General features: G+C 44.4%; 1 protein-coding gene across 4 annotated transcripts in view; it reads right to left on the minus strand.

The window, feature by feature from the left end:
• Positions 1 to 20,514, minus strand: part of ADAM22 (ADAM metallopeptidase domain 22) — a 730,321-nt gene that overhangs the window by 138,941 nt on the left and 570,866 nt on the right. For all 4 annotated transcript variants that reach the window (XM_029588789.1, XM_029588790.1, XM_029588788.1 and 1 more), the window contains exons 18-19: positions 19,097 to 19,177; positions 9,525 to 9,575 (exon numbers count right to left, since the gene is read on the minus strand). In XM_029588789.1, coding sequence (XP_029444649.1) covers positions 9,525 to 9,575; positions 19,097 to 19,177 — 132 coding nt within the window. The remainder of the gene's footprint in view (positions 1 to 9,524; positions 9,576 to 19,096; positions 19,178 to 20,514) is intronic.

A 20,514-nucleotide genomic window follows, 5' to 3' on the forward strand; every position in this document is an offset into this window, starting at 1 on the left:
ATCTCCAACCTGTCTCACTTCCTTACCATATCCAGCCAGTGGAATCCTGTATACCATTCCAGGTAAAAATATACCCCCACCCCTTCCTGTGTGCGTAATTAACTGAAAAGATTAGCTAAACTCTTAAACCATTTTCAGCTATAACAAGAAACAGAAACAGAAGAAAATTTGAGTGCCTCTGGCGTGCCATCTTTAAGGGACAGACTCAATTTGTTATACAGCATGTGGCAATCTGGTAACATAAAATACAGTCATGTCAGCTCCTATAAGAAAACCCTGAGAAGTCTATGTTCAGACACAGTCTGGATAGCAAAGTTAGCCGGATAAACGTATCCAGCTAACTTTGGAGGCATATTCAATAGTGTAGCCACACTACTGAATATAGCCGGCTATCTTAATTAACTTTAGCTTTTAACTTGACCAGATTTAGCCAGCTATGTCATCCGGCTAACTCTGAATATTGGAGTTAGCCAGTTTACTTAGCTGGCTAACTCAACTCCTCCCATTTATGCCCCTGAACCGCCCTTAACAAATCTGGCTAAATTCTAACCTCCTAACTTATTAGCTGGCTTGAATTTAGCCGGATAAGGGCTGAATATTTATTTATTTATTTATTTTATTTTTATTTATTTGATACTTTTATATACCGAACTTTGTATGTACATCACATCGGTTTACATAGAACGGATAGAGAAGAGGAAAAGAAAAGAGCAGGGTAGAAGTTACATAAAACAAAATAATTGGTTGAATAATATGGCAATAAGAAGAAGGAAGTATCAAAGGATAGTGGAGGAAGGGAGGGGGATGGCAGAAGTGAAAAAGTATATAGCTGGGTAAGGCATTTAGATGGATAACTATTATTGTATCTGTCTAAATGGCTTTTGAATATTGATCTCTAAATATTTGTAGTCTGTATTTTCAGTGCTGTGACTGAAGGTGCAATGAGGCCAATGCACTAACCCGTGGGGAAGCTTTCACAAATGGGACGTGAATGTGCATTATTTTTCTTGTGTTAACAGCCTATTGAAATTATATGCAAATTAGCCTTGAGATATTTTTTGGTGTTAAAGTTAGTGCAAAAAATGCTGTTTTCAACAGAAAAACTTATGTTCAATATATTTACTATTTTTTAATATAAATAAAATTTAAAAACAAATCAGAATAAACTTTAACTATACCTCCCTGAGGTGTAACTATGTTTCTTACAAAAATGGGTTTTTGCACATTTTACACCTGTAATTTAACTATGTGAATATAGGTATAAGCTTTTTTGAATAATTATGCATTTAATTACTTTTTTTGAACATGTGATGATTTTTGTGAATGATAAAATAATTGTGCTACCTAGTGTTAGTGGCATATTGAACATGTACTATCATGCTTGCAAAATTCAGTGCTGTTTAGTACATCAACCTTAAAGTGGTTTGTAAACAGTACTGTTAAAGTGACACAGCAGTCATGGTGCAATCGGAAAGTCTCAGTTTTACACAGTGGCTTGTAGCACTGCAGGCCTACATTATACTTTCTGTATTTGCACAATTAAGCTTTCATGCATTCATGTACTTCAATTTTGATTTTTTACAATTTTCTCCATGCTACTTTTTTTGGCCTAAACTTCTACAAAAGCCTCACAACCACCACCACCCCACCTGCACCCTGGCTCCCAAACCCTGAAAGGGTAGATTTATTTCCAAAAACTGGTAATTTCTTTATTGAATTACTAAGAATTTTGGCATATTTTGACTGGAGTTACAAAAAGGTGAGACTGGTTCTTACCTGATCATTTCCTTTCCTTGAGTCCAGTCAGACGAATCTAGGCAAGTGGGAGATACTCACTAACCAGCAAATGGAGGCAGAGACCAACAGGTTCAATGATGTCATGGGCCCCAATCTTTAAAAAGCACACTAAAGTGCAGGAAGATGAGCGCCGCTGGCCTAGGCCTCCAACCCTCCTTCCCTCCCCCTCGCTAAAAAATATTAACTTTATCTCTTCTGCCCTCCACAAACATCCACTCAACCCCTCCCAGACAGGCACCCTCCCACCCACCCGGGAGCAGATCAAGAGGGGTGATTTGCAAGATACCTGGGTAGGCAGGAAGATGTCTGACTGGGAGGAGGAGTAAGTGGATATTTATAGGGGTAGAAGGGATAAAGTTCTGGGCTGGCGACACTCAACTTCTTGTACTTTAGAATGCTTTTTAAATCTTGGGGCCAATATTTTTGGGTGAGCCGGGGGGGGGGGGGGAGGGGATTTGAGACAAATGGTGATGGGATGGACATTGGGCCGGGAGGCCCGTGACTTGGTGCCTTTATTTTTTTTAAAGCTGTCCTATTTATCCGGATATCTCTGAATATCCATCCGGCCACACGAGGCAGGATAACTTTAGGTCTAACCAGCCATATTCAACCAATGGCTGGTTAGGGTTAAAGTTATCTGGCTGTATGTGGCCGGATAACTTTAAACAATATATTTAGCAGGACAGTTATTCTGCTAAATATACTGGACAAGTTATCTGGCTATTTTAGTCAGATAACTTGTCCACTACACGGCCTACTGAATGTTGGCCTCATTATCTTTATATTTGTTTTTCCGTTTTGTTTTTTTTTTTTTGGGGGGGGGGGGTTTTATAATCAATGGACTTCCAGAAAAACAAGGAAACAGAAAGAAGAATGGTTGATAATCAGACAAGAAACACTCATCTGTTCTGAGGCAGAAGCAAACTCATCACTTCTCCTGATCATATAAGACTAAAAATGTATAAACAGGCCAGACTGGCAGTACAGGGAGAGCCCTGGAATGGTTTAATAGGACTCAAGGAAAGGAAATTATCAGATAAGAACTAATTTTATCTTCCTCTTCATCCTTAATGATCAACAAAAAAGGCTCTTGGCAAGAAATCACCTGCAATTTCGAAACCTTCCTAGTAGAACAGATAGTCATTAGAAAAATGGATTTTAAGGTAAGAAGCTTCAAAGAAATACATTTAAGAAGTTAAAACTGTGACTCCCACCAAAAAAGACAATAATATATTCAGCTCCCAAGATGGAACAGGGGACCTTAGCAGAGGTCTAATATACTTTACACCCCTCAAAAAACGAGACACATCTGGATACAACAACAAATGTCTACGCACAATACGAACCCCATAGCAAGAAATAGCCACAATCTGTGCTTTTAAGGGATTAAGAGCCAACCCTTTAGAAAGACGTTCTTGCACAAAATCCAAAACTGTAGGTACTGATGCTCTCCCAGCAGCACATGGCTTTTTAGAACACTGATTCTCAAAGATTCTGCATATTTGCACATAGGCCAAAGATATAGAAAATTTCCAATAACCTTAAGAAAAGTAGTGACCACAACTGGAGAATATCCCTTCTAAGTTACAATGCGCTCTCTAAGGCCAGGCCATAGACAAAATTTATCTGGATCCTTGTGTAGAACTGGAACCCGCAAGAGCAACTCTTGGCTGGACAGGAACCACAGGGGTCTTCTATGAAGCATATACATGAGATCTGCATATCACTGATGCCTTCGCCAATTTGGAGCCACCAGAATCACCAGACTGGGACATCCCAATATTCTCTGAAGGATGCTTCCTTTCATGGGCCATAGAGGAAAGACATACATGAAAGCATCCATCAGCCATACCTGAAGGTAACCTCTCTCTCCTCTGACTGAAGAAACTTTCTACCTTCACGTTTTTGATGGTCACCATAAGATCGAACATGGGAAACTCCCATTTGACCACATTTATATTGAAGGCTATTTGAGATACAGACTAGTCTCCTGGATTGACTACATTGTGACTGAAGTAATCTGCTTGAACATTGCCCACATCTGCTATGTGAGACACTGATAAAGTCACCAAATTCTTCTCACCCAAGCAAGAAGTAGGTCTATCTCCAACAAACCTGAGGACTCTTGGTTCCCTCTTGATGGTTCACATATGCTACCACTGTAGCATGGTTTGACATTACCTTGATCACCCTTCCTTTCATATGAGGAGCAAATTCTAGAAGAGGTAAACAAATTGCTCTGGCCTCCAAGAGACTGATGACCATCTTGTCTCCTCAAAATTTCACTGTCCCTGTGCTCAAAGCCCCAGACAGTGTGCCCCCCCCCCCCCCTGAATTTTAGACTGGCATTCTTCATCACTGTCACCCATTCAGGGTTCTCTAGATCCACCCCATGCTCAAATTTCTTGCAATTCAACTATCATTGTAGACTCATCCTGATGGAGTCTGGTACCAGCAGTTTGATGTAATCGTTCTGTGATTGGGGAATTCATCTGGAAAGCAAAGCCTTTTGAAGTAGCCTCATATTTGCCCTTGCATAGGGCCTCAAAGCCAACTTTGCTACCATGGAACCAAGAATCTCCAACTAAGACCATACCATTGGGCTTTTGATGGCCAAGAACTACTAAATTTGACACTTTATATTCTAAATCCTTAGGTCCATCAAATGAACCCAACCCAGCTCCCATCAAACTGGGCTCCCAGATAATCCAGATCCTCAGACAGTTGCAGATTGACTATCTAGCCTAAATCTTGTCAGAATGTGACCACTCATTGGGTAAGCCAGGACTCACTCTTGTAGCAACTTCACCTTGATCAAGCAATTATCCAGATAAAGATGAACCAGGATTCCTTTCTTGTGCAAGGCCACTTCAACAACCATTATTACCTTCAAAAAGGTCTTTGGAGCCATTGCTAATCCAAAGGGTAGAGTTTGAAACTGGAAATGCTGCCCCCAGCACTGCAAACCAAAGAAAACACTGATAATCTTTCCTTATGGTAATGTGAAAATAAGCCTTCATCAGATCCAATGCAGTAAGGAATTCCCCCTTCTGCACTACTAGAATCACCAATTTTAAAGCTTCCTTTTTTAAATGAGTTTCCTTCATGAATTTGTTGACCCATTTGAGATCTAAAATGGGGTAGAAGCACAGGTCCTTTTTGAGATCTACAAAATAAATTGAGTACCAACCGAATCCTTCCTCTTCCCTTGGAACTGGGATCACCGCCTTCAAGTTGAGAAGTCTCCAGGAGTTGATACTACTGCTTCTCTTTTCCTGGTGGAACAACAAGGATAAACCATAAAGCATCTTAAATGGGACAAGAGAATTCCAGAGCATAACCATCTCAGATGATATATAACATCCATTGATCTGAAGTTATTTTGGCACATCCCTCATAAAACTGTGATAGGTGGCCACCTATCTCTGGCACCGCAGAGAGAGCTTCCAAGGACTCGTTGTGACATTGAGAGACTCCTGATCCAGAGGATTCCTCCTTACCTTTACTTTTGGGAAGAAAGGCCTAGAACCTGGTAAAGATCTGAGCCTTATGAATAGATGTAGCCCTTCCTCTAAAATTCCTTATATCCCACAACCTACCTCAGGAAATGATGGGTTGAGAAATATATTTTGGTTTTGTCTTCCAAGAGTCTTGGTATGTTAGAGTCCCCCCACACTTTAGCCATCTTTTCTAACTTCTTGCCATATAAAAGGTTACCTTTATAAGGAAACTTGATCAAGTTAATCTTAGAGATGGAATCTGCTGACCAATTTCTCAATCAGACAAGTTTTCTGGCAGCCACAATAGAAGTGATTCCCATAGCAGAAGAGTGAACTAAATCATAACAGGCGTCCACCAAGTATGTAGTTCCAGGTTCCAACTAAAAGCTATCCTCAACTGCATTGTCCTGCACTTGCTGTGCCAAGCACAAGCTAGAGTTTGCCACAATACAGCTACAAGCTGCTATATAGAGCATCATACTAGCCACCTCAAAGGCCTGTTTAGGGATAGACTCTATCTTCCTGTCCTGAGAATTTTTAAGAGTTGCACAATCCTCTACAGGAATAGTGGTTCTCTTGGTCACTGAGCAGATCAATATGTCTATTTTGGGAAAACAAACTTTTCACAGTACAGAGTCCAAGGGGCATAACTTAGCCAGTGAATGATCTCCCTAAAAATTAGCTTCTGGAGACACTCACTCCAGCTCAATCAAGTTGTAAACTGTTTTATGAAAAGGAAAGAACTTAGATAGCTTCTTAAGACTGACCATAACTGGATTCTCTATGGAACTGGAAGCATCCTCTTTTGCGTTCAGCAGTCCATAGGCTGCCCCCATGAACCACCACCCTTGCACCTGGGGCCGGGCCGGCATGCTGCTCCCAGGGCATGGTGAAAGGCTGCCAGCACACCACTCAGCAGAATGCCGCCAGCCTCAATGTGCTGTGCCTCTCCTTAGGCGCGTGCATGCATGTCGTTTCCCCATTTAAAGGGACCATGGTGGGAAAGCCCCAGCGGCCCTAGTGATGTCACCAGAGTTGGCCTATATAAGGGCAGCTCCCCAGATGCAACTCGCCTCAGCAACAGGTCCATGTGTAGTGCATGTTGCTTCCTGCCTTCATCTCAGCCTGCTCCTGCTTTCGACTCAGCCTTTTTCAGTCTTCATCCCAGCCTGCCTCTGCCTTAATCTTCCTGCTTCCTCTCCCTCGGATGGATACTTGGTTTGACTCTTGCCTGGACTCTGGATATATCTGACCGCTGCCTACCTTGTCCCTTACCTAGACACTGGACAAACCTTATCGTTGCTTGCCCTTGACGTTTGCCTAGACCTTCATCATGTGTAATTGCTGCCAACCTACTGCCACAGCCCAGTCTTGAACCACTTCTCCAGTCATCAGCAGAGACCCTCACTTAAGTCTTGCCGGCCCTGGCTCCCAAAGGCTCAAACCAAGGGGAACGTGGGCTGGCATAGGTGAAGCTCCTGACCAGTATCTGCCTTGCTTGGATCCACCTGCTGATATTGAGAACCTGCAGGGCTCCTCCCCACAGGTAGAGCCAATCTTGCCTCAGTCCAAGGGTCCTCGAACACAATATCATAATTTTTATCCTCTGCAATATTCAAAGTACGCAGAGACTGAAAACTTAGGGATGCTAGCTCATTTTTATGGAAAACACACAGCATAGATGTATCATCCTCAGCCTCTGGAATGCATTCCCCCTCTTCCATCTCCATGTCAATATTCCTTTGAGGTAGTTTATTAAGATCCTCAAGGATAAAATTCCTCCTCTATCCGTCTGTTATAATTAGTGAGGTTTGGGTGGACCCTTGGACACTGTGGCAGCTGACCTTGCCCATGGGGGGAAGTCCCATGAGGGGCCACAGGTCAGGCTCAGCTTAGGACACACAAACACAGAGATTGATCTTTTATTAGACAATGTGATAAAGCCACCAGAGGTGGCAGTAGTGAGCAGCAGAAGTAGCCCGGCTGGGCTAGTGTCCCTCAGGCGCTGGAACAGCGACTCCTCTGGTAGCAGTGCTGTAGTGGAAAGAACTGAGAATAATGAGTACAGTGGAATATGAACAAGCCCCAGTATTGGAGAACCCCAGGATAGGAAGAGCAGGCCCTCGAGGAGCGAGTACCTGATCCCTGAGAGCTGAGAGGCTTGAAGGTAATGTACTCACACAGCGGTTCCATGTAGGAGATGGCACTAGGGCTGGAACGGAGGCAGGCCCTCGAGGAGCGAGTGCCTGATTCCAGGGAAAGCTCTGAGGTGGAGATGGTAGTACTCACTGGTGTTGAAGATAGCGAATCCCTCCAGGCAGAAGAGAAGGCAGGAGCAGGCAGCGAGTCAGGGAACATGGGTCCTCGAGGAGCGAGTACCGGTTTCCTGATAGCGACCTGAAAAGCAAGTGAGGCCCCCGAGGAGCGGGTACCCCGTTAGCGTTAAGAGTCCAATGGTATTGGAGGCAGAGTAGCTGGGTACGGAGAGCAAATCCCATCCGTAGAATTCCCCTTGCTAACTGAAAGGCTAGCAAACATCGTAGGCTTTAAATATCCGGGCAGCGTGACATCACAGGGGGACGCCCCTGAGGTTCACTCCAAGTAGGAAATAAGAGTGAGGGGCGCGCGTGCCCTAAGGTACCAGCAGAGCATGGCGGGAGGCAGTGCCCAAGCCGGTCCGGGGACGCTGGGGAGGACAGCAGGCAGACGCCGCGGCAGCCAGGCGTCCATCCATAGCGAGAGGAGATGCAAAGAAAGAAAGGTAGGCGGAGTGAAACAGTCGGGAAGGGACGGTTGCAACACCATCTTTCCTCTCCTGTCCTGGGTTTTTTTTTTTAACCGGAACTGCCAAGGCAGCCAAAAGTATAGGGCAATCTGAAGTAGAACTCTGACCCATACAAAAGGCCTACAAGCCTTTCTTTAAAAAATTCCTTTGAAATTACTGCCCAGAGTAAATTGGAACCATCCAATCCTGGAGCAGTGTGCACTGCTATGGTAGCAACTGCTGCTGATTTTGAAACTGCCACAGAATCCATTATAAGCCCCTTGGGGATAAGGGAATGAGGCCTGACATCTCATGCACTGTTTCACAGCTGTAAAAAGGCCGCTGGAGCTCCTTTAAAGTCTGTGCTTCAGGGATATAGTGTCCCCAGTTGTGGGCTCTCCCGCAGCTAAGAACTTAGCATTCCAGAGCTTCCCCCAAGCCTTCTGACATGCGTGGCAATACTTAGCCGTTCCCATAGTTTGTGCCTTCCTAAGTTTACAAGCCTTGCAGTGTACCTTTCTTACTGTGCTCCACGACCATTATGCTTCCTGCAGCTGCACACACGGTTCCCAGAAAACAATGAATCCTGCGTATTACTCACCCAGGCTCTTCCTCTGATCTCCGGACACCAAGAGAACCAAGATATCATGGCCTAGCTGGCTTCCCATCTCTATGGAAACGATCCTTTTTATTTTGTACTTTGTTGCTGCTCAACAGCCCAGGTCTTAAAAGAGAACTGACGGCTATAATAAAAAAATACAAGAGCAGAGCCTGGAAACACAGATAGGGAGAGAGGGAGAAAAGAGGGGGGATAAAGGAGGAAGGGGAGAAGGGGTATCTCAATCAGCCTCTCTGGAAGTCCCATAGTCCTGGCCCTTTCAACTGAGGGAGGGAACACAGGGCAGTCACCTCGGGAGCTGAATTATTCCATCCAGTCCCTTTTTTTTGTTGTCAAAACTAACCAAGGACCCCTCTCAACTAAGGGAGGGTGAGCTTCTCTTTCACCTCTGTCATCTTTCCTGTATTTTTTCTTTTCAGCCTATTAGGCCGCTGTCCATAGCACAGTGATGCTTGCCTACCATCTTCTGAAGACAGAGAATACCGGCAGGCTGAAGTCAGCACGATTGCCTATAAAAAGTGTCATCAGGGAACCTTTTGACCACTGTCTCGGTAAGCACAGCTCATTTGATTGAATTGGTCCAACTGAATAAAGGGGAACTGAAAACACAGTATCTCAAAAAGTAAGCAAGTAACACTATTGGCTTCAATTCACCAATCATCAATGCTTGAACATCTCTGTGTTTATGTTGAAAACTCAGCCACTGAGCTCCAGATGCCAAAGTACTCATTTCCTAATGTGGTTCCAGTGGTTAGACATTAGCCCTCTTACTGTACATACTTTCTCAACACTCTTCAAACACAAAACTATAACAATCATTAATTAATAACATGGTAATAATTACCTGTTCATTATCACATGTATATCCGTCCATTTTGTGGATATTTGATGGACACTAAAACAGAAAAAAACAAAACAGCAGAACAGACTCTTTAGATAGTCCTGAAATGAAATACTATTTTTAATCTTTAGCAATATATTGCACATTTCAATAAAAATATAGTAACTGAGTTCAAGTTAAAATAATTAATACTAGTTTGCATGAAATTCTAAATTCAGAGCTCAGTTTACTGCTGTGAATGCAGAGAAGAGAAAATTGTGACCCAAAACAGCTAGTGAAGTACATGCATTATAATTATAATGGAAGAAATCACTCATGGCAACAATGAATTAGTTAACTTCAGTACCTCTAAGTTTGCTAACCTACTCCAGATTTTCAGGACAGGTTGACCATTCCTGCTTTTACTTACCAGCATGCAGGTACTTCTAGTCTTGCTTTTCATAGGGAATGCAATAGAGAAATCAGAATAAATCTCAACAAGAAATGAGGTAAAATCAGGACTGGATCAACCTGTCCTGAAAATCTGGAGCCAGTTGGCAATCCTAGCTACCTCTGGGAGGAAAAAGTACATTCTAAAACCCCACAGGAAAAATATGAACCATATGAATTAAAAGCAAGAGAAAACTATATATAATTAGAATCAGGATTGCCAAAACATAATAAACTGTGCAGAACAGCAAGAATGGTTGAAATGCACTCATATTCTGCTGTTTAAATGCACAATAAAAATATCCGGTGTAAAAAAATGCCTTTATTAAAGAGTTGCCCGACTCTGGTCGAGTTTCGCTCTCGCAGGAACTGCCTCAGTGGCTGTTTCTAACCTGTTGATTTTGAAAAATTCAGTGGGAAGTCATCACCGATTGCCAATATCAATCTCAGTGTTGTTAGTGCAGTCTATCCCGCATGTGTTAAGTTATTTATTCGAATTCCCAAGCTGGCAAACAAGCCTGATTCTTAATACATTCCAGTTTGTTCAATGCCTTGTATAAAAGCGAATGTAAGATAGCACATTTCTTGTGTTCAGCCCATCATTGTCAACATCGGCAGTTTTTGGTACATGGTTAAGTCTCCTGCCGATGTTGACAATGACGGGCTGAACACAAGAAATGTGCTATCTTACATTCGCTTTTACACAAGGCATTGAACAAACTGGAATGTATTAAGAATCAGGCTTGTTTGCCAGCTTGAGAATTCGAATAAATAACTTAACACATGCGGGATTGACTGCACTAACAACACTGAGATTGATATTGGCAATCGGTGATGACTTTCCACTGAATTTTTCAAAATCAACAGGCCAATGCATCAGACCTAGCTGACTGCGCAGGACAGCATCAAGGATTTCAGGGGAGAAGAGACAATCCCTGAAAGAGACCGGTAGCCTAAAACTCCTGAGTAGGGAGATGAGATAGGACTGAAGCTCACTCAAGAGACAGAGACAAGATCGAAGTGGTGCAGAGAAGGGCGACCAGAAAGGTGGAGGGTCTTCATCGGATGTCATACGAGGAGAGATTGAAGAATCTAAATATGTACACCCTGGAGGAAAGGAGGAGCAGGGGTGATATGATTCAGACTTTCAGATACTTGAAAAACTTTAACGATCCAAAGACAACGACAAACCTTTTCCGTCAGAAAAAAATCAGCAGAACCAGAGGTCACGAGCTGAGGCTCCAAGGAGGAAGACTAAGAACCAATGTCAGGAAGTATTTCTTCACGGAGAGAGTGGTGGATGCCTGGAATGCCCTTCCAGAGGAAGAGGTGAAGTCCAAAACTGCGAAGGACTTCAAAGGGGCGTGGGATAAACACTGTGGATCCATCAGGTCTAGAGGAAGCGTATAAAGAGGCGGCAGCAAAACACTGCACGGAGCGGCAGTAGCCACAGAGGCATTCACGGAGCGGGATGCCAGTGGCCGTGGTTGGTGTTCCACCTTCACGGAGCGGAAGGATGGAGGGCTGCCATCTCCAAATTAAAAAAAGAAAAAAAACCAACAAAAAAACAGGGATGGGTTCATGGGCTACAAGTATTATCAATTATTAGGCTTATTCAATTACCAATTATTAGGCATTTCAATTACCAATTATTAGGCATTTCAATATTAGATGATAGTTAATGTGTCTTTCAAGGCATACTTCACTTTCAATGCATATCCAGCATAGCTCTCTGCTACAACGGCAGGGGAGAAGAAAAACTAATACTTCATGCATATCCAGCATTGCTCTCTGCTTCAACGGCAGAGAGCTATGCTGCCGCTTAACCAACTAATTAAACTTAATATTTCACTTGGAAGCAGCTCCATCACTGCTCTCTACATTAATGGTGGGGGTGAAAGGGAAATAGAACCTAAGGTTAATAAGAGCCAAGAGAAACAGATAAGTATGAGAAAAAAGAAGTGTGAAGCTTGCTGGGCAGACTGGATGGACCGATTGGTCTTCTTCTGCCGTCATTTTCTATGTTTCTAAGAGCACCTTTCAGAACAGGCTCATCTATCATGTTACAGGATCGCAAGGGGAGCAGGAAGGCCCTTTGGGCAAACTAGAGAAGGAGAAAAACTAAGGCAGTATTGGCCAGAGAATGGTGAAAATAAGTGGAAAAAATGTGGTATATCCTTCCCTGCAGGTATACAGAGATATACCATGGGTGCCTTAGCTTTACCTCCTCTCCTCCCGACAATCCAATCAGAAGTCAGAATGAGTGAGGAATACAAGGAGGCAGACTGGTGGACTCCTGGGGCAAGCACAAGTCACCCGGTTGTCTATCAACTCCAAGCAGAGCCATAGCATGCCTATGGCCAATATGGCCATGGCCATAGGTGCCACTACCAAAAGGCACCAACGAGAGCAGTGCAGCTGGCCGCTGGCGGGTCCTCAGCAAAAGAAAAGCAGCACTGCCTCTTTGAAATTGACAGCAAGGTCGGCACAGCCTTAGTAAGTGGAAAAGCAGTACAGCCCCACTAGCAATGCCGCTGATTCTGGTGGGGCTGCGCTGCTTTTCCACTTACTAAGGCAGCGTTTACCATGCCAACAATTTCGACAGGGCCGCGCTGCTGAGGAGGAGGAGCATGCCTTGCTAGAAGTAGTCCAATGCCCCGTGGCCGGAATTAGTCCCCTTGGACACGGGGGCTGAAGGAGATTGCTGCTGCCTGCTACGTCAAGGAGGAAGTGAGTGAGGGAGAGTATGTGTGTGGGAGAGTGAGAGAGCATTTGTGCTTTTGTGTGGGAGAATAAGAGAGCATTTTTGCTTGTGTGTGAGAAAGTGAGGGAGAGCATGTGTGTATGTGTACGGGAGAGGGAAAGAGAGTATGTGTGCATGTGTGTGGGAGAGTGAGAGCATGTGTGCTTCTGTGTGGGACAGTGAGAGAATGTGTGCTTGTGTGTGGGAGAGTGAGGGAGCATTTTTGCTTGTATGTGGGACAGTGAGAGAGAGCATGTGTGCAGGAGAGTGAAAGCATCTGTGCATGTGTGTGGGAGAGTGAGAGAGCATGTGTGCTTGTGTGTGAGAGAGTGAGACAGAGCATGTATGCTTGAGTGTGGGAGAATGAGCAAGCATGTGTGCATGTGTGGGGGAGAGAAAGAGAGAGCATGTGTGCATGTGTGGGGGAGAGAAAGAGAGAGCATGTGTGCATGTGTATGGGAGAGTGGGAGAGAAAACGTGCATGTGTGTGGGAGAGTGAGACAGAGCATGTGTGCTTGTGTGTGGGAGAGTGAGAGAGCATGTGTGCATATGTCTGGGAGAAAGAGCATGTATGTGGGAGAGTGAGAGAGAGCATGTGTGATTGTTTGTGGTAGAGAGAGAGAGCATGCATGCTTGAGTGTGGGAAAATGAGAGACAGCATGTGTGCATATGTGTGGGAGAGTGAGAGAGAGCATGTATGTGGGAGAGCATGAGTGTGGGAGAGTGAGAGAGAGCATGAGTGCTTATGTGTGGGAGAGAGAGAGTATGTGTGCTTATCTGTGGAAAAGTGAGAGACAGCATGTGTGCATGTGTGTGGGAGAATGAGAGAGAGCATGTATGCATGTATGTTGGGGAGTTTTAGAGAACATGTGTGTGTATGAGAGGGAGCATGTGTGTGAACAACTACCTCAGTTACTTTTTGCCTGCCAATCCATGACAATTTCAGGGCATCTGGAAATCAAAAGGTCCAAGGTATGGATAACTGGGAATTTGTTAAAATCCTGATTTTAATTGTTGAGTGTTATTTCATGTGTCTGTTTTGAAATATTTTATTGATGTTTTTTGCTGATTTTTTTAATGAGTTTTAATTATTGAATGTTATTGTATTCATTAATTGTTTTGAATTATTCTTTTTATTGGTATGGTTTTAATAATTTTATCTTATGAGAAATGGTAATGTTTCTGTTTGTTAAAGTGCTAACAGAATTTTGTTTGTTGCAGTTTCCAGGTCAGCTTTTGTCTGTACATTTCTATTTATTCTGTATGGTCTCTTTATTGTGTATTTGAGGATATGTCTGTGTTTTGCATGTGCGACTGAAGTGAATTACTCCATTACTGTGTAGTTTCTATGTAGGGATCTATAGCAGCTTGGCTTGATCTGTTTTCTTAATATGGGGTGTATTACTATTTTAGGCCTGATGTAATATTTGTAGTATTAACTTTCATAAATAGAGTTGTTGCTGTTTTCAGTGCTATTTTTATATATATAGAAATTATTTTTCCTCATGGCTCTCTGAGGATCATGCCCATGCCCTGGACACATTACAGTAGGCCTAATTCCATATAGATTCCAAGAGTCTCATGCTTTTTTGCAAGGTTTTCTGGTTGGCACCTCAGCAGTGCATGTAAATATAATATACATATTGTAAGTGATATTTTTACCTCAGAAGACTGTGCTTTGAATGTTCTTTTTCATGTAAAATCTGTGTTATAAATACATAATATTTATTTGTGTGTGAGGAGGGTGTGATGGGGTAGGGGGTGCAAGGCTATAACGTTTTCCTAGGGCCTCTAATACCCTTGCCCTGGCCATAGGCATTGCTGAACAAACATTTAACAGAATCTTCCAACCCGTGGTGTCATGTGTTGTTTAAAAGGGGAGGACGCAAATTTTCACTTGGCCTTAGGCATCAAATTGCCTGGCTACAACTCTGACCCCAAGCGAAGAACTCACTGCCGAAACCAGCAGATGAAGATGAAGATGGAACCCTCAGACTTCTTGAAACAGCGGAAACTGAGAGCGATTGCCCCAGGAGAGAAATCCTGAAAGCTCCACTTGGAGACGGGAAGCCAGGGAGTCACATGTGCAAACCCAGGTAGAACATGATTTCATTACCAGCCTGGAAACTCAAATGGCTTCAGGGTAGGCCCAGGACGATCTTGGAACAGAGTGCCAAGCACCTGGCTGAGGTATCAGTACGCCAGCCACGAGTGCATATACTTCCCCTCCTAAGGGAGCACATGGCCCAGCAATGGACAACATTGCATGACCCAGGATCCTCTGTCTGCAGACAGGGTGATCCTGAAAAAGGGGAAGAAAAGCTTGCATGCTATCGCAAGTAGGGGGCAGTGCCTCTGTTGCGGGGTACTCGGTCCCCAACTCTCTCAGTCATGGACATGGCAAAAGGGTGAGCAACACTGGACAGGCTCCCTCGAGGATAGACCTGCTGCATCTTAGGGCGCCCAAGGGAGAGTGTTATCATCAACTATTCTTGGGGCTGGTGCCAGTCAGAGCTGTGCCATCCCTTGTCCGGGAACAGAAACGAGGGACACCCCTCAAAGGGGTGCACAGTCAGGCATCAGGAGGGGATCCTGAAAGGGTTGCCCCGGAACCCAGTCGAATCTCCTCTTCTAGAGGGGAGAGGGAAGCAGCAGGATAGGGGCCTCTTGATCCTGAAAGACCTAGCAACTCCCCGAAAGAGAGTTGAGGTACAATCACTGATCGCTGAGGTGCCAAAGCGACCAATCTACCACAGGCAGACAGCCTTGGATAGGGGAGGTCGCCACTGCAATCCCCGGAGGAGCCCAGCTAAAAACGGTCCAACGACCGCTGCTACCACTCCCTGGCCCCGGCCTTGAAGGAGACACGCCGATGCAGAGGAACAGGACCCCGGATCAGAGAAAAAACTTTTCAGGGACAAAGCCCCAGGGACTATTCCACAAGAAAGGGGAATTGATCTGACCAGGAATGCAGTCCTAGGTCAGTCCTACAACTGCGGAACGTAACCTGTTGTGACTGCTGGGAGGGAAAACCGCCCCCCCCCCCCCCCCAACACACAAATGCTCAGGTGGAAGAGGACAACTGGAAGCCTTCTGCTGCGAAAGATTGCTGGGCAGAACTCATGCAGTAGTAACCCATCCACGCATGGTGGCACCCCTATGATCCTAAGCACCGTGCTTGTAGGAGAAATCTTGCACCCCAGTGAGGACTGAGAACCATGTGCCAGAGTTGGTGGTTACACACTGCCCCATGCAGGGCCGCCATCAGGGCAGTATTCTTGGGCCTGCAGTATGGGGCCCCAGGATCTACTGCCACATATGGGGGCCCGCAGCCGCCAGGCGGCAGGTGCGCTTGGGGGCCCAGACATTTTGGCTGTATGGGGCCTCAAAATTCCTGATGGCGGCCCTGGCCCCATGACCAAGCACAGAGTGTGTAATGACACCTCCCCTGCCAGTGCTTCTTAGCACTATGTGGTACGGACTGACACGGAGGCTGAGACCATGACAAAAGACGGAAGAACCCTAGTATAGCTGATGACTGTGTAATCAGATAACCCAATAAGGCAAAAAAACAGGAAATACCCTTAACCTCTTGTCATACAAATACTATATCCAACCAATACAAGAGGTAAATATTCTATCATACATTCATAAAAATAAATATTCAATATATAAATCCTCATTAATATTTATAACAATACAAAACTATGAGAAATACTTTTCATGTAAATACTTTACCAAAATATAAATATTACATTATTTATATTTACATTTTTTGTATATATAAATACTGGTGCCTAGACCTTTGTCCAACAGGGAAAATGCCAGCTGCCAGCATCCAAGGCACCTGGAACAGATTCCTTATCTTCCCAACCACGCAAGCTGCGCTTCAACGTCACAGTAACTCCAGTGGAACGGAGAGAACAGTGTGATGATGGTGTCCTCAGCACCACTGGTGCTCTGGGGAAGGCATGATGGAGGGTTGCGGTCTATGGCATCACCCCCTCCAGTTCCTGATAACACTTCGAGAGGCAGGCCCTCAAAGCTGCATCGGCACCGGCTCACCTTTGAGGAGTACTACGGCCATGTCCTGCAATCTCTGGCTGCAGCTACTGGTGCCCAGAGCGGTGTCGGAGCCCATAGGGCCCACAGTGCTTTTGTGCTCACCAAAGCAAAGCCACCACCGGGCACCCAACAACTCGGCACCCAGGGCCTTGACTGTGCTAAACTGAACTATAATCAGTTCCACGGTAAATAGCGCCATCCCCAGCTCCACAGATGCCCATGGATGTTGACTGCCCAGGGGCCCCGACGGGGATTTGGCCCAAAGGAAGCCATGGGCTTCAAGATGACCATGGGCATTGAGTGCACAGTGGCATCAATGGTACCATGGGTCCCCACAGCATTGAGTGCAGCAGGGGCACTGAGGCATCCAGTGCACCGAGGGTGCTGTGGCAAATGCACAGAGGAATCGAGTGCACCAAAGGCACCCGTAATATCGAGTGCACCAAAGGCACAGTGGCACTGAGTGCATCGAGGGCACAAGTGCGCCGCACCACGGCACAGAGGGCATCACAGCACCGAGGGCACTATGGGCACCTTGGCACCAAGGGAACTGTTGGCACCACGACCGAGGGCATCACAGCTCTGATGGCAGTGCGGCCTCGAGGCATCAGCAGCATCAAAGGTGCTGTACTCCGCCCCCTCAATGCCCAAGCCAGTGCAGCGAGACTCCAGTTCCACCGATGGCGATGGCACAGAAGGCTACTATGACATCATGGGAGGTCACGCAATTCGATGGCAACAAGGGTGACCCTGGACCTCGAAAATGGGCTCGGTCCCTGACGCTGTCCCGACATCGATGAACGATGAGCTGGTCACAGCTGTGCATGGACAACTGTTCATGGCCATGGCAATGAGGTGTGGCCGCAAGCTGCTAGCCCAAGCTCCATTCACCCTCTCTCCCAGGTAGACTGCACTGCCAAGGCTGGCAAGCAGGAGGGGAGGTAACCTCATCCAGGCTCCCGCCTGTGGAGACTACTTCCTTGAGATGTGGGGAGGATGAGATCTCCCCCTCACAGGAACGGCGTGGTCCTTGATCCTTCCACCATCTGAATCCATCGATCAGTAAAACCGCCATAGAACTCCAGCCAGGCAGAGCTCAGGCGAGCAGCCTACACGAATCACCAACAGACTGCATAAGTCAGTCCTGTCAGCAGCATGGAAAAAGAGAAAAAACAGACAGAGCAAGGAGAGGACACAGATACCAAAACTGCAGGAGCAGGTTTTTATTTTGGTTTTTTTTTTAAATAACAGAGTCTGCCAGGCTGCCCAGGGGGAAAGCCCACTATGTGTCCGGCAGACAGTTGGAAAGAAGAGGAAAAATAGAAGAATAAAACTACTTTAAGAGAAAAGGGAAGGAAACAGCTGCAGCTCTAGAAAAAAAACCACTTACAAAAACTGTGAGAAGAGAGGAAAGCTGAATACAGTGAGCACACGGCTCCTGTGACCATATGGCTCCACGGAAAAAAAGAGACTGAAGGCCTCTGCCTAGGGGGCTGGGTGATGACTACAGCTGCACATGCTCAGTACAGAATGTTTGGAAGCACTGGATTCTTTGAGATCAAAGTTTGATGATGTCACCTAAGTGTGAGGACTACCATCCTTCTTGTCCTAGGAAAATTTAGTTCATTTCTTAATACAACCAAAATCGAGTTCAAAAGTGATGGTCCAAACCAGCTAAAAGCTGTTCATTGTGTAATAGATAGCCTGGCATCTGACAAGGAGGGCACCAGTAGCAAATACTGTTCGGAGGAATGGAGCATTCTAACTGGCTCATATTGTGTCAATAACTCCATTAGGTATTTAAAATGATCTTAGCATAAACATTTAAAAATAAAGGCTAGGATTTTATACTTTAGTGTGGCCTCCATTGGAAGCCAATATAGATCAAAAAGAATTGGTGAAATGTAATTGCTCTTTTTCCTTCTTCTCCATAACCTGTTGCAGTATTCTGGAACAAATGTAGCCATATTAGGCTAATTCCAGGAAGCCTATAATATAGCGAGTTGCCTATGCTCAGGATAAGGACGCAGCTGCCATATCTGGCATATGCAATAAAGACAGAAAGCACATCTGATGAAATTGGAGGATCATAGTCAGCTGTGAGTGACTGACAAGATAACTTTCAATTAAAGATGAAAATCATAACTAGAGTAAAAGATCTGTCAAGCTGAAAGGAGAGGTACTGAGCTGTATTACTGACACAGAAGGCACTTCAATAACTTCCAAGTTCTAAGCAAATAAATTGTATGCAGCAAAAGCCAAAGAAATCAATAGAGATTTCACATGTATACTCCACTATTTATTTAAACAACTTCATGCAAACATTTGAACATAGTACCTGACTGAAGTTTCCTGTACAGCTTTCTGGAATATCACAGTCATTTACTGCTTCTCGACACACAACCCCTTTGAGTTCAAACTGAAAAATAAAATAGACATTAAACATGAGGTACTGAATATCTGTGGCCCGCCACATACTGGTAAACAAAAGGAAGCCACTCAAACTAGGAGCTAGGATCTTCAAGCTGTTTCTTGAAGAAAGATTGTTTCCTGCTTGCCTCAGTTCAGCTGCCATACTGAAATATTTCAGACTGGGAGACTCTCACATCTGTGTCACTTTTCTTTCTGAGGCCTGAAGCTAATTTGTAAATATTGTCATTCATCTATTATCACTGGTCCAGTACAGAGAGATGTTGATGCATGATCTGTAAGCCACAGCTTGAATGCTGATTCAGCTTTATGGACTGCTACAGTCAGTGATGTATTGGGTACATGTAACAGAAGACGTGTATTATGCACTGACCCTATCATTAAATTATAGGGTGCTGTCTTCACTAGAGTGCATGATAGAAAGCTGATGGTGAAACTGATTTATCACATGGGCCAAAAATCAGAGATAAACTTCAATGGCAATCAGTGCAATGGAACCCTGAGGACTAGCTCAGACTGTACCTATTGCCCCTACAGTTCTCTTGTCACTGTTAAGTTTTTTTTTTCCATTTTGTTTGTTTTGACTGTAGCTTCCTTCTGCTTTTCAGTTATCCAGTGCAGTAGTAAAAACTCCTTCTAGGTGTATCGCACCATAAGCCTTCATTTGCAGTTACGCAGGTGTCCACCATTTTTAACTCTTTCCTCTTTCTCATCTAGCCCAACCATCAATGTAAGAATCCTTGACTCTAATAGTAATTTTTTAAAAAGTTACAAAGTTAGGTCGACCAGCAATCTCCACCTTCCACTTTTTCCCAATGGGGAAAAAAGAAAAAAGTTCAAAAAGGTTCCAGGATGGTGATCTGGCAGAAAATCACCACTACTCAGCTCCCTCTAAGATTTGGTACTTTGAAGTTTAGAGAACAGGTCAACAAAAAAAAAGGTAATAGGGATCTGAGTTGATTTTGCAAATACATTTCTAACATTATTCTTCACTACTATGTTTCAAAGGAAATTCGGTCTGCATTCAAAATAGAAGATTTACCCAATCAATACTCGGGTAATTGAAGTCTCCCATTCTTTCTTTCTTTATTTGTTTACTTATTTATTTGTGCCATTTATAATCTGTCTACACCTAGGTGGCATACAAAAATACATATATAATAAAAATATAAAAATACAAAAGAAACAAATAAATAAAATAGACATAACAATAGCTCCAGGATAGTCTGAATAACAACTACATACCATCAGCACCCTCAACAGAGTCTGAATTTGAGTTCATAGAAATGCAAGCCTGAACAAATGTATTTTTGAAGACCTTTAAAA

The sequence above is a fragment of the Rhinatrema bivittatum genome, chromosome 2 (genome assembly GCF_901001135.1).
Source record: "Rhinatrema bivittatum chromosome 2, aRhiBiv1.1, whole genome shotgun sequence".
Lineage (NCBI taxonomy): Eukaryota > Metazoa > Chordata > Amphibia > Gymnophiona > Rhinatrematidae > Rhinatrema > Rhinatrema bivittatum.